The 15,706-nt window shown below is 39.8% G+C and overlaps 1 protein-coding gene across 19 annotated transcripts in view; it reads right to left on the bottom strand.

Moving 5' to 3' along the window:
- TENM3 (teneurin transmembrane protein 3) overlaps positions 1–15,706 on the bottom strand; it is a 949,896-nt gene that overhangs the window by 302,482 nt on the left and 631,708 nt on the right. For 15 of the 19 annotated variants that reach the window (XM_075258516.1, XM_075258530.1, XM_075258522.1 and 12 more), the window contains one exon: positions 1,121–1,186. The exons of the other annotated variants lie outside the window; for them this stretch is intronic. In XM_075258516.1, coding sequence (XP_075114617.1) covers positions 1,121–1,186 — 66 coding nt within the window. The remainder of the gene's footprint in view (positions 1–1,120; positions 1,187–15,706) is intronic. 19 annotated transcript variants of the gene reach the window in all.

The raw sequence follows: 15,706 nt of genomic DNA, 5'->3' as shown, positions 1-15,706 counted from the left end.
AACAAACAAAAAAAAACACTGAATTACTGAAAAATCTGCAACAAAAAAGTAGCATTTTTGCAACGTGAGGTTTTAACCTAAAAGATGTTCTCTAACCACCTTAAGCCGTTTCACACAGGTTTTTTGGTCAGGATTTTGACGCGGAATCCGCATCAAAATCTGGCTCAAGAAACCGCCTCTCATTGAATTCAATGGGTTCCTTTTTCGGCGAGCAGTTTGTTCCCACTCGCGAAAAAAGAAGCGACATGCCCTTTCTTCAGGTGGATTCCGCGGCGGAATCCACAGCAGAGTCCGCGACACGACACCTCCCTCCTGACTAGGCCCATTCATTTGGGCCTAATCCGGAGTAGAATGCCGCCACTGTTTGCCGGTGCACTGTATGCACTGCACAAGCAGCCGGTCATGGCTGGCTTTTTTTGGACCCGGCTTTAGTGGTGACATGTTTTGTTTGTTAGTTGCCAATAGACTTGACCATGAATGAAGGAACTTTCTATGATCCGGACTTATCAGAAAGCAAGTCATGATTTCCTGGCCAAGTTATTTTCTCATACATGTAGTGTCCCTGCCTCATGGGTCCATATTAAGGAACTCATGGCTGGGTTTCTTATAAGTCCAGGTCATAGAAAGTTTCTGCATTTAAGGAGGAGTCCCAACTGATCAAGACAAACTTTCACCACTAAGATAGTTATTAGGGTTGAGCCAATCTTGAGATTTCAGGATCGTTTTTAAAATCTGATTTTCGATAATTTTCCAGCCGATCCAATTGTGAAATTTGCTCAATCGCCGATCAGGATCTGATCTTTCCCGATCACTCAACCCTAATGGTTATAGAAAATCTATGAAACCCTGCAAATTTTTTATTTACTTACATTTGCAGAAATGTTAAACTTTTAATTGTCTCCAAATTCAGGTATGATTATGTTTATTTGAGGGGGCTTTAATTGGTTGCCATTGCATCCATATTAGTGGGACATGTATATCAGGACATGCACAGGTGCATTCACTTCATGCTGTATGTCCTGACAAAGGTTCACCTTAAAACCCCATAAACCCAAAGAGGTAATAGGATCAATGCTGAGCATTTTAAAGAGCAGCACAGATAGGAACCAAGAAGACCTACCCAGAAAGCCGTTTTCACATTTTAGGTTGCGACTGTGAGTGGCTGGCTGCTTGCACTGCAACAAATCTAAAACAAGTAAAGAAAAGAAGTTTCAACTCCCACACATCAAATAGAAGAAAAAATGGCAAAACATTCAAAACATTACAACGGTCACATATCATCCCAAGCCTAGGCTCTGTCTCCAGAGGAACAGCTCAGTAATAAACCTCAACAGCAATATCCGCTCCCAGGTGACAGTAGATACATGGATGCCATACAGCTAGTGTCTGATCTCTCCAGGACATAGGATTTGCATAAGAAATAGTCAGAGCCACTATACAGCACAGTACAGAACACATTTATGCTAAGCATGGGTCAAAGGAATGAATTTATGTAGATTATAGCTTCGGGGCATAAATGTGATAGCATAGGATTACAGCTCCAGTGCCCAGTGCAATAGCCTGCGACAGGCAGAAGAGAAAAAAAGTCATTCCCACAGGAAACCAATAGAATATTCAGACTCCTTTACACAATAGGAAGCAAAAATACAAGCATAATGGAGATTATAATGAAGAGCCAGACAGCATTGTATAGACACTAAAAGAGACGGATATCAAAGAGGATACAAAAATACCACCACGTATTAAAGGGGCATCGTACAACAATCCGCAGCTTGTATCTAGAGGGCAATCACTTATGGATAACCGCTGCAAAACATTCAGACACCAGAAATTTCTGTCTAGTATTGAAAGCTGTACATACACTAGAGATTTTACAAGGCTGAACAAGCTATTTTAGGCCAATTGAAGTATAGTTTCTAGGGGAGAAAAATCCTATAATACAGCTCCCAACAAAGCACCATATAGCAGTACACATAGGGGGACATTTATCATCCCCGCATGTCAGCTTTCAGGCGTAAAGAAGTCCCAAACAAGGGATTTCATAGTTTTTAAACTTCATCCGCACACATTTGTTGCACAAATGGTATTATATTACACACATTTTTTCCATGAGAGAGGTATGGTGTAGCTGGGGCTTTATCAGTTGGTGCAGATTTCTATCTAGGAACATGGATTGCTGCAAATGTGCTTAATTTATGACTGTCAAATCCTCCACGGGATATCAAGACCTGCATTCAAAATGTAGTCTAAATTCACACAACAAAGTTTTACCTGTCAATCTCATCCCATGCGAGTGCCATATTTCCCAGACTCCTAGCATAATAGTTATCTGTCCCATAGTGATTATAGTATGGAAAAACCGGCACTGAATCTAGGCTAGGCTTAGTCTTGATAACCCCCCATAGCACCTCAAGCTCTATATGAAACTAAGCATGATGTCTATTTTTGATGTCTTCACCAACCCGTAAGGCTAAGGCCCCATGTAATGAGCCACAGCAAACAAAAAAATGCTGGAGAAAAGACTACAGCGGAGAAGCATTGCATTTTTTCCGTAGCTTTTTCATTGCAATCTCGCAGAGCTCTCCTCTGCAGACTTTCTGCACCTATTACCAATACGGAAAATGCTGTTGTTTCTGTAGGTACAATTGACATTCTGCGATTTTCCAGAACGCTGCATCTCACAACATGTGGCACCGGCCTTAAGGAGGTGTCCTGCCACTTGCTATTGCCGATTTGACATTGGGAGTGGAGAAATGCTGCTGCATGTTGGGCGCACACCGGCCGAGACGGCCATCTGACATCGAACAACTATATTGCATGTGTCCTATGACTTGTTGACCTTCAGACAGGGGCGTAACTTGAGGGGGTGCAGTCGCACCAGGGCCAAATAACCTTTGGGGGCCCATAAGCACTGGCATCAGTATTGAGATTGCAGTTTCCATCTGGCCCATAAGCCAAGGAGACCCACAGATTCCCCTAACCACACTAAGGTGGATTAAACTCCTTAGCACCCGTAACCATCACTATCAAGAATTCACTGTAGGAATCAGGTAGGGGGCCCCAGACAAAAGATTGCACTGGGGCCCACAAGATTTTAGTTTACGCCACAGCCTTCAGACATACCCCACCTGATGTGCAGCCGCATCTCTAAGCTTGGTGTCACATAGCAATGATAAAGGGCCTGGACATTCCATTTAAAGGGGCCATTTCATGATTATAAAAACCATTTTTTAATAAAAAAATAATGTTTGTTGAAATCACATTAGGTATTCTCCGTTTTATAATACCTCTAGATTTTCTACTTTAATTATGTAAATGGTTCAGTCACAATATAAAATGTTAATTATATTGATGATAATAAAGCTTTCTCCGCCGCACTACATGAATACAACAGTTATTCTAAAACTCAAACCCTCCACCTACGTACTAAAAAAAATACCCATTTTGTAGCGTAATGTTAATTCTACGATAATAAGTTACGTTATTCAGCGCTAAGCTTATATCCATGGCAGCAGAGTCTATCATTCACAAACCTAATTAATATAGTCAGCCAGAAGAAATTTCATGTCAAAGGTTCCATATAATGTATTTTCACACATATACATATGTAAATACAGTACAGGAATTAAAATAACCCGATGTATCAGACAGGAGTATCTCAAGTGATATATAGATAGGTGAAACATGACATACTTCAGTTCAGAAGTAAAACCGCCATACGATGGAATATTAGTAAATGACAAGGCCGCCGCCCGTCATATTCCACGCTAATTTCAGAATGAATATTAATAAGCATTTATGGCCGCTTATTGTTGTAAGCAATCAGTTATTAATTGTCATATATAATTCATGGTTTAAAGCCTTCATATATTATTGATGTACGTTCCTCATATTTAACACATTAATTATTAATATCTATGCATTCTATTGTCTTTGTTTTGATCACTGATAAATGTCATTATTTAATGGTAAAAGACAACTTTCTTCCTCCATGCTGAGTACAGACAAAATAAAAGGTGGTGAAAGAGGCATAAAAAATATATTACATCTCTATATATACAGAGATAAAATATACGTACTGTCAGAAACAGCCAGAGACAGCTCATAATTTGTTCCTGTTCTTACTGTGATAGAGAGCAATTCAAAAAGATGGCCGCTGATATGACACTAAACATAGTTCTGTATGGAAGTGTTGTTCTTAACCGCTGGTAATAAGCATTAAAGAGCTGATGCTGGGTTCACATCTGCGCCCCGCTCTCCGCTTTCAGTTTCCGTCTTCTGTAGACAGAAGATGGAAACCTGGCAGACTGTGTCCGGCCGTGAGCGCTGGTGAGCATTTTGTGCTCTCCGTGATTAAATCATTTTTTTTTAACCGGACACAAAGTCCTGCATGTCCGACTTTGTGTCCGATTGAAAAAAAAACGGTTTCGCCGCGGAGAGCACAAAACACTCACCGGCGCTCACGGCCGGACACTTTCCAAACCCATTCATTTGAATGGGTTTGAAAAATGCCCGCAGGTTTCCGTCTCCTGTCCAGTTTCGGGCAAGAAACGGAAACCTGCATAACGGAGACCCGGGGCGCATATGTGAACGAGCTCTGAGGGGTACAAGGTCATGGACATATGCCACCAAAGATAACAATGGGGCAGATTACCTTACACTCCAATGATAACTTATGAGCCTCAGCTGATTGGATAGCTGAGTCACAGCGGATGACATCATCGACACGGGTGCAGAGATGTCATTTGTCCCAGATCAGTCTCACTCCCGTGTTAATAAAATCTAATTAATGAAAAAATTAGTTAATAAGTGTATGCACTCTCTATATATGTAGATAGATAGATAGATAGATAGATAGATAGATAGATAGATAGGAGATAGATAGATAGATAGATAGAGTGATGATAGATAGATAGATAGATAGATAGATAGATAGATAGCAAGGCCCTCACTCCTATTGTTTGATATATTTATTTATTTGTCACATTGTATTGTTTCATATTGTCTATTCGTATGTCTTCTGATTTGTAAAGTGCTAATGAATATGTTGGCACTATATAAAGTTATTATTATTATAGCTAGAGTAGACATACAGTCAGGCAGGTAGATGACAGTAGATATATGATGATAGATAGATAGATAGATAGATAGATAGATAGATAGATAGATAGATAGATGATAGATAGATAGTAGACAGTCAGTCACACCGGTAGATGACAGTAGATATATGATGATTGATAGATAGATAGATAGATAGATAGATAGATAGATAGATAGATAGATGGATGGATGGATAGATAGATAGATAGATAGATAGATAGATAGATAGATAGGCAGATAGATAGATAGATAGATAGATAGATAGATAGATAGATAGATAGATAGATAGATAGACAGATAGTAGACAGACAGTCAGACAGGTAGATGACAGTAGATATATGATTGATTGATTGATTGATTGATTGATTGATTGATTGATAGATAGGTAGATAGATAGATAGATAGATAGATAGATAGATAGATAGACAGATAGGTAGTAGACAGATGACAGTAGCTATATGATGATAGATAGATAGATAGATAGATAGATAGATAGATAGATAGATATGTGTTAGTGAACAAGTGATTCAGCTGCAAAGTATCTCATATGTAAGATTTTGCCAGAAAAATTTTGCCTGATACAATAAATAGTGGATCATGTATCCTGACAAATCATTTGCTATTCAGAGTACACACATGTAAATGAATGGTTAAACCGTGCCATAATGAGAAATAAGAACATAGGGATCTCATTGCACGTGCAAGGTACTTAAAACCAGACAAATAGCGCTATAAAAACCGTTTGTGCATTGACCTGTGTCTAAAGAAGCCTTGGTATCATCCATCAATTACTTGATGCCAAGGAAATAGTTGATCACAAAATGCCTCTAAAAAGTTCCTACCAGCCCTTAAACGTTATGTTCTTCATGAATTTTCATTAGGCACTTTACTTGTATCCTCTTTGTCTTTCTTTTCCGCTGAAAAGTTGATACTACAAGATGCCTCTTGTAACCTTGAGGTTACAGCAGAGCAGCGGCAGAAAAAGGGGCGCAGAGGTCAATTCTTATTGGTACTGATTTCGAGTGAATAGGTGAAAACACATTACACCACGCACTAGAATACCGCCTGTTTAGACAACAGCTGGAAAACATCATCTTGTTATACCGTATAATCATATCATGGAAAAGTACAGCAGTCTAAAAGTATCTGTCCACCTCCTCTCCAGGCCAGAAAAGTCAAATATATATTTGGAATTATGTTACTTTAATCATCTGTTCTCAGGGAAGACCGGTCTAAGAATTGTATCCAGTCCTCAGTCCCAACCTGCAGCTTCTGGACCACAATATATCATCTCAACCACCACTTCTATGTTACGTTTATAATTCTGTTGTCTTTTTATTTGGTGAGAAGCCATTGGACGGCATCACACATCAGGGCTTAGTGTATATAAGGGTGCTGAGGTAGCAGTTACCCCTATGGTGGGACATAGTCAAAAATAGATGATTTTTGTATGTACAGAAACTGTCTAAGGCCCCAAGTTGCTGAAAATCAACTTTTGTGTTGCAGATTTTGCTGCAGTTTTTTGAGCCAAAGTCAAGAGTGGCTACATAAGGAATGGGAAATATCTAGGAGCTATTTATACTTCTCACTTCTGCTCAATCCACTCCTGGCTTTGGCTCAAAAAACTTCAGCAGAATGTAAAACAAAAAAAGTTACACCACCAACGTGGGCCTTAGCCTTAAGGTGCCTTCTGAACAGATGATGTTGGGATGAAGAAAGTTAGAACGTGATGAATTTCTTCTTATGGAAGATAAGGCACCACCAGGCTAATTCCTATTGCCCCACATACAGTAGAAAACAAAGCCAAGCCAAACTCAGAAATAATAGCTGTTGGCCCAACAAGCATTAGGATAAAGGCCATTGTAGAAATATGGCTGTTTGTCAAATGCTGAGTTTTGTAACTAGTTGAAGCATTGATGTATTGAGTGTCATGGTCTCCTTCCACTGATGTTGCTGATATTCTGATGATTTCTGAATTCTATATTGCATTACCGAGAAATCTGTTCTCCTTAGTAGAACTACTGTTTTGTCACATTGTCTAAACAGGATTCATATTGATATGTGTTGAGCGTCTCTATGGGTTTGGAGAATGCAGAGTATATTAGGTGGTTCAACGCTTTGCTTTCATGGGTATGAGAGAGATCATCTTACTTGGTCTAGTATTGGAAAATGTTCTTTGAGCAACATTCTAAGATGAATGATTAGTTATTTATAAGTTACATGCCAGCTAGTTATATAGTCAAAGTGCTATATGCATGAGCCATTGCTTCCTCCCGCTGTCTGGGCCACATCTGTTGAGGTTCAAAAAAGAAAAAAACTTTTCAAAAAAAAAATCTATAGATTTTGTATTCTATGCACAGAGAAGCACTTCTTGCGTGCTTATAACACACAAGCAATCTAAACATTTCCCAGTTGGTGTAAGTGCTGTATGTGCACAGTATGTAATCCATGAATTTATTTTTTCAGCCCTTGTAAAGTAATTGTAGAAACCACTAAATAACAGAAACTCGTTTAAAACAACAGCGTGCAGCAAGCCACAAACTGAGAGTCCGCTCGGAGAAACTAGTTATCCTAATCTTTTTGAAATACGTGGAAGGAACCTTTAATTTGCTGTTTACTCATTCGCACTATGTGTAACGGCGCTGGATTCTCGTGTTGTGCACGCAGCGGCATTAACAGAATTAACGACAGTAAATAATCATTGATTCTCGCCTGGCGAGAAGACACTCCCGGAGGAAAAAGAAAATTTGCTGGACATACGTCTCATTACAGCCAGCGGGCAATTTATTTTCCGTGGCTGGAGCAAAGCTTATCAGCTGTCTTGGCCCATGTGGTGAAAATGTTTTTCCCTGAGAAACGAATGTAGGAAAGTGGAAGTCTTAATTGAAAGTCTTTGGAGTGATCGGTGTTGTTGGAATCCCACATTGCGATGGCAAATCCTGAGAGCGGGCGGCTACACATGTGTCTGTGTGTGCACTTTTCTACTTCAATCTAAACCCCCGGTCAATAGTGAAGATGTTCTCCGTATAATGAATATGTCTGTGGGAAATCACAAGGCGGCAGATGTGAACACTCAGAGAATGGATTAATCTACAGCACCAAGAAAAGGCTTCACCGGCACGGATTATTAATCTCCACCAAATTAAATATTTGTTATTTTGCTCAAAAACATAGCCATTGTGCTACTAGATGAGCCTGCAGCAGGGCAAGGAGTAGATTCATCATCCTGAATAAACACTATTCTTTATTGTAAAAGTCGGAAGAAAATAATATTAATTATGTGAATTGATAACTACAGCCATACGTGAAAAAAACCCAATGAGATTATATGCTGCAAACCATCTGTTGGTTCAATAGAAAATACAATGGAAAACACTTCTTATTTACTTCCCTCTTCATTCTTCTTTCCGTGAATGCTTAATGATGCCACTTATGCGTAATTGTGTAGTACGAATAATTTCTTCCATTTTGGTCTTTCATTACTTACAGTATTCTAATAGTGTCCAATATGATTTATTGGTGTGTTTTTCGTAATTTTACCATAGGGTAACTATCTATTATTATGCAATGCTATTAAGGCCAAAAATTTGCAGTTTAACCCCATGTGTCCCCATGTTCCTGTATATAGCAGGGGGCAATATATCTAGGTATTGGTTTCTTTCTATAGAAATTAATCACAGTAAATTTTCCCTGGCCAATGACACACCCAAGTTCTTCCAAGCTGGTCAGGAAGCTGGTGTAAGCGGCCATTTTCTTGTGGCCGCTGGCATGCGCAGTCGGCTCCGCCTGAGGCCTAGAAGATTGAAACCCAGGACGGAGGAAGACACAGGGAGAGGGCGTTCCAGAAGAAGATAGAGGTGTCACTGGAGATTTCTCTCGTGGTATTGGGGATGCCCCCAGTGCTGTTTGAGCACTGTGGACCGCCCCCAGTGCTGCGAGAGATTTCATTTGCATACCGAAAAAAAACGAATTTCTACCGAACGGTGGCGCAGAGAAGATATCTAAAGGTAGGAGAAGAATAGCCTTTCTTAAAGCTATTCCTACGTGTTAAAAAAAAGGGTATTCAAGGATCCCTTCAAGTTTAGTTATAGGAACAGAACAATGAAATTCATAGTAGTGCCAGATCTGTCACGTGACAGACACCAATTCCATCCAACTGGTACCATTCACTATAATGTCCATTGGGCTTCTATCATGGTGTCTGTCATTCTTTGGACTGAATATACGGCAGAACCTCCTAGAGGAGCCTCTAATGTAAATATACACACAAGCTAATAGTGCCAGAGATCTTTACAGACCCCAGAGATGACCTTTTTTCTAAAATTTAACTTTTAATTTTCCATACGTAAAAATGGGTAAGTATAGTACAAACAAAAAAAAACGTGATAGTGAAGACACAAAAGTGTTTTAAAATCCCATCATTCGAGACCTGGCTGACGCGTTTCCGGGTAAGCTGTACCCCTTAGTCATAACTGGATCATTTTTCTATTTTACACACTGTTGATTATCCCAGGAGTCCGGGATTTTTCTGGCCGTGCACCCGGAAGATCTGACCACCACATGAAAATTCGGTGAGCCACTACTTTACCTTTTTTTGTTTATTCAATCTTTACAGACCACCTATCTAGTCTCTATTGTCCATATAAAGTCCCTATCCAGGTCGATAGTTCATGATATAAGATGTATCGCAATTCAGTGTCTATCCACTGTTTTTAGTGGGTGCCTATAGTTCTCATAAGATTAGAGTCAAAGCCTGATCTCAACAAACCAAGAACAGAAAAAGTATGTACTTTAAGTAACCCCTGTACTACATGAATGTTTTCTGATCTTCACTCTTTTCCTCCATATATCTTTAACTAGAACAACCTTTCCACATAAGTAAAGGTCACTGCTTCATACAAGGTAAGCACACTCCTCCTCTGCTCTTCTGATCATCCAGATTAGCAAGACTTCAAAAACTCATAAACAAGAAATTGGGAAAGCAAAAAGTTGAATATACTTTATCCCAATGAACTTTCTAAAAATGAAATGACAAGCTGACAGGCATTCTGGTAATACATCTGCTAACAAGTAGGCATGACTGTCAACTCGCTTCACAACTTGAGATACTGAACTGTAGACCGGTCCCATTAGCAACATGGGAAAAGCAAAAAATATCTTGTGCTCCTTGATATGTCTGCCATCGGGATTATTTATGACACAGGCCGGGGACATCAGGGCATGCAGTCGAGTTGCAGCCCAGATTAATTAGATGAGGCGAATATAAAAGCAATGCTATTGATAGTTAAAAGTTACTAATGTGGAACAGAATTTGTGACTTCAGGCACATGACAAATAGTTGGTTGCCAAAGATACCTACAATATAAGAGACGAGAGGATATTCATCATAGTGATCTAAGCAGGTAGTACAATGCCATAATATAGTAAGAATAATACACACTACATAAAAGGGCCAGACAGTCATGGCATACCACATTCTGGGATAGATGTGCTGGCTCTGACAGTACATGAAGGTTTATAGCAATACTTAGATACATATGCCCAGATTATTCGCAGGTTCCACAGCAGATTAGTCAGATTTGTAGGGCAGCAGAAAAAAAAAATCATCTTTCAGATCTGCTTAGCCTCGCAGCAAAATTCAACATTGAATTTACTGCAGTTGTGTGGTCTCCTGGATATGTAGACCAGCAAATCAAAGTTCCAGGGAATCCAGAATCAGAGTTACAATGTATCACAGCAAAATGTAAAAGCCTCCACACAGATGGAAAACACAATAGCAGTAACAGAGAAAACGGGGTCATAATTCTATTTGGACTGAAGAACTTGCAACCTACAAATACACTTAGGCCATAGAAATATGGTTATTTTGTATAGATTGAGCATTATTATTTCAACATTTGCTAGCAAGTGTTTATCCAAATTGGGTGGAACAAAGAAGAACACAAAGATGCCTGTCCTATAGCTACAGTAAACCCCAACAACTAAGTTTCGGGTCACATCTGCATTCAGGGATTCTGTTCCCTTCTCTGAATTAAAAATCTGGAGGTAAAAACGCTGCAAGTAGTACTTTTGTCTCTGCATATTTTGTGCGAAAACCAAGCATAAACCACACGGACTCCTTTATAGTCCATCGGGTCCGCAGGTTTTCTAAGATAACCGCTTTTTTGTGCGGAGTAGGTTTCCATTACTACAGATGAGCGAACACTGTTCGGATCAGCCGATCCGAACAGCACGCACCCATAGAAATTAATGGAAGCACCTGTGACGCCCGCCGGCTGCCGGCAAACTCAGCGTCCATTCATTTCTATGGGAGCGTGCTGTTCGGATCGGCTGATCTGAACAGTGTTCGCTCATCTCTATCCATTACCCAAGTGGGCTCCCGAACAGAAACCCATGCACAGTCTACCAATAAGCCATAATAAGCTAGTTTGTATGAGCCCTTATAGGAAGTCTATGCTGGCAACGTGAAGATCTATTATTAAATTTCACACAAATTCATATTTTATTGCAACAAATTGTTTCTTTACACCTATGCAATGATAATGCACATTAATGGTTTTAATAAAAGGACAAATATTCCTAAATATCCACCTATGCATACGAAGTATTATCAGAATCCAGATCTAAAGGGACACATACAAAAGGCAAACATTTCAGGCAAACATTTCATGATAGGCTTTAGTTAAAAAATGACATTAATGTATTTGCTTTGGATTGGGATAAAAGCTGCCTGGACCTGCAATGCTTACAAAGACACAATGTAAGCCGCTGCACTGAACATGTTAATGCACACACAATGCACACAGAGGAGGCTGCAGGCAATGACATTGCTCTATAACTCTGACACTTCGAAGAGCTGAGGCAGCAGAGCTGAAACAACAGGCTCTTAAAATGTCTTTCAGAAGGACTTGTTTAAGCCTGAATGTACAACCATCAATAGCCCAACCAACAAAATGCAATAAATATGGCCAAGTGGAATCAAATGGGTTGTAATCTCATGAATCCATTAACTCACCAGTTAGTCTGAGTATATGTGCGCTGGTTGTGTATATCTACAGTAAAAAGTTTAGTGACTTTATCCACACATTGTATTATTTGTAATATTCTTGAATTCTAGCTTGTTTCATAGCCCAGAGCTGCATTCACAATTCTGCTGTTTGCTGTTCAAAACAGTCAACAAACTTACAGTATATGTTTAGCTGTCTAGGTTGGACATACACATGTAATACCTGTTGGCCAAATATCCATTTGCACACACATGCACACTCAGCTTGGCAAAATGAATGCGGATAGCATCAGAAGCCACTGGCAGACACCTTAGCTGGTGGCTTATGTATCTAAGGCTGGGATCACACTTGCACTATGTGACCATTCAGGGATTCTGCCCCCCATCACGCTTGAAAATTTTTTCAAGTAGACCCCATTATAGTCTATGGCAGTGATGGCGAACCTTTTAGAGACTGAGTGCCCAAACTGCAACCCAAAACCCGCTAATTTATCACAAAGTGCCAACATGGCAACTTAATCTTTATACTGTACAGATCGACAATTGAGGACCCGCAGAACACAGTCATGTGAACAGGGCTTTACAGAGTTTTCAGTATTACACACAACTTTGTACTGCATTTCGTACTTTTCAATAATTAATGTTCACTATTTACATCACACAGATCAGTTTTATATTGACCACGTAATGTTGTTATGACCTGTAATAATATCACGTCTGCTATAAAAACAGATGCTGTGTGATATAAATAGTGAAGGACCCCCACATAGTGACAATCTGCTCCACAGTGACCCCCACACAGTCCAATCTGCTTCACAGTGGCCCTCACACAGTACAATCTGCTCCACAGTGGCCCCCACACAGTATAATCTGCTGCAAAATGGCCCCCACATAGTACAATTTGCTCCACAGTGGTCCACACAAAGCATAATCTGTTCCACAGATGGGTGCCCACAGAGAGGGGTCTGAGTGCCACCTCTGGCACCCATGCCATATGTTTGCCATCACGGATCTATGGGGTCAGTGGGTTTCCGCAGGTAACCACTTTAAGTGGATTGAGTTTAAGTGGACCCAAAGAATGCACACAGAGTGCAGGTGTGACCAAAAGAACAGAACTTATTGAAGTCCAATACGCTGGCCTTGCTTCTGGTATTGAGGGAACCACTTCTGACAATATTATGGGGCATTAGGAGCTTACAAATATTAGTTCTGAGATTCAGTTGTTTATAGGTATGCAGTCATATATTTGTTTTGAAGGAAGAATATCTTTTCTGATATGGAATAAAAGCATATTGTGGCCATACAGATGTATATAGAAATCCTACACGTAAATGCACAGTAAATAAAATAACCCAGCAGAAGCCATGAAATTGCCTAAAATAACCAGGCTGCTGTAATGCTTTTTGCATTTGGCTGTCATTATAATGCCGCTGTAATTATAAGGGAACTGACTGAAGGATCGCTCTATGTTTTGACACTCTCGGCTGTTTAGGGGAAAGCGCTCAGAGTAATACACACATATGGATAAGCATTGCATTTCAATGTTGCTAGGGTACTGGAACATTTAGATGTAATATCACATTAACCTGGTGTGACATAATAGTAGCCTTTTTTTTCTTGCACTTTGCCAGTGTTATTTTGGTTATGAACAAAACTGAATCAGACTTAATGTTTAATAATGTATATTTGCCGAACACCGAGAACTTTTCTATAGAAGGTGTCATCAGTTTCAATTATGGTGATGACATTTATCCTGCATGTTCTTTGATTTTTATATGGAAAAAAGCTTTATTATTGGTAATGACTGTTAATATATGTAATGTACATGGGGTGACAGCCATTATACCTAACAAATAGGATATTAGCTCTAATTGTAAGTTGTACGACACATTATTGGTAGGTACACTCAATTCTTGGGGGTGTGCGAGGTGAGAGGAGAGAACCGCTAGCTTAGCTATGGAAGATATAGGATTTATCTAAGCTTTGGCATCAAATGAAATGTGGTGAGGATTGGCATTGGTCTAACAGTGTCCATGTAAAGATGTAGCAAAGATTAACATAACTCATAACGTGCTATCAATACTGTAGCACAGAGTGTTAACTTGACTCTTTCCATGGCTTTTGGTGTCTTCTGAGATAGGTTAGCACGACCTTGCCTAAGGTGGTTTGAACCTTTGGTGGACTTCTGAAATCCTGAAACACCGTGAGACTATCAAAACTAAGGAGAACCTGTCCATTTGTTACATTCCCCTTCATTTGTATATGGAGTGTGAACAAGGGCAATGTTGTGGAATGGGGAGATGTGGTAACTAGGGCAGTGGAGTTGGAGTTGGTGTTTTGGCTTACTGGTAATACAGCACAAGAAAGGGCGCTTTTTGCTATGGGCCATTACATTACATTAGGATTAGAGATGAGCGAGTAGTATTCGATCGAGTAGGTATTCGAATGAATACTACGGTATTCGAAATACTCATACTCGTTCGAATATTATTTGCAGTAAAGATTTGATTCAGAACCAGCGTTGATTTGCCAAATACTATACAGAGTACAGCATTCGGCCAATCAATGCTGGTTCTGCAGGACGAGTAAGGGCCGGTTCACATTAGCGCTTGCCTTCTGTCCGGAAGGAGTCCGCAGGAGGACCCCCCCCCCCGAACGGAATATCAGCGCAACTGCAAGTGCTGTGCAGTTAAAGCGCACAGACCCCATAGACTATAATGGGGTCCGTGAGCTTTAACTGCACAGTGCTCCTCCTAAACCCTCTCTTCCTGCTACTCGTGGACTTGGTGACTCTCCTTTAGTCGAATAGTGGTTTCCCCTGAAACGAGCATTTTTTCCCATAGACTATAATGGGATTCGATATTTGATCGAGTAGTCGAATGTTGAGGCTCTACTCGAAACGACTACCGAATCTCGAATATTTCACTACTCGCTCATCTCTAATTAGGATATACATTTGAAGCAATTACACCTTTTTGAAGGCCATCGGCATGATCAAGGGTAATAATCTCAATGGGAAGTTAACCCTTGCAAGAATGTATTATACACACGTTTATAGGAAATATTGAGAAGCAGTAAAATTGGCACAGAAAGCTTCAGTAGATGTAGAGTTAACACACAGCTTTCATTGATTTCTAAGAATCTGACTTTTTTTTGCCAATCTTTAAATAAAACAAAGACTTTTGTAATGGAAAGGCTAAACATAATCCTGAATATCCTTGCTTTCTCCTGTATAAAACCTCCTGCTAAAGTAATAAGCGAAGCAGTGACCAGCATATAATAACATACTAAATGCCAAGGTGATTGTAAAACATGCAGTGCCCTTGCTTTTTTTTGTAGAAACATACCATATTTCTTGAAGGTGCCTCCAGGCAGCTCTGCTGTACTCTAGTATTGGCTTCGAGGTAGGCAGAGTGGCCTGAACGGACCTCCATGGTGTACTCAAGGAGGCACAATAGGGTATAGGTTACTATTTTATCTCCTAGATGAGCGTTCCACTGCAATCCATAAACTAATATTATTCTACATAGGTCTTCTTGATCAATGCCTGCTTTATATATTTCTTTAAGTCACATTCTATGAAAAAATTTGGACGATAAC

The sequence above is a fragment of the Leptodactylus fuscus genome, chromosome 1 (genome assembly GCF_031893055.1).
Source record: "Leptodactylus fuscus isolate aLepFus1 chromosome 1, aLepFus1.hap2, whole genome shotgun sequence".
NCBI classification, from domain to species: domain Eukaryota; kingdom Metazoa; phylum Chordata; class Amphibia; order Anura; family Leptodactylidae; genus Leptodactylus; species Leptodactylus fuscus.
This window is presented reverse-complemented; position numbering and strand designations above follow the sequence as displayed.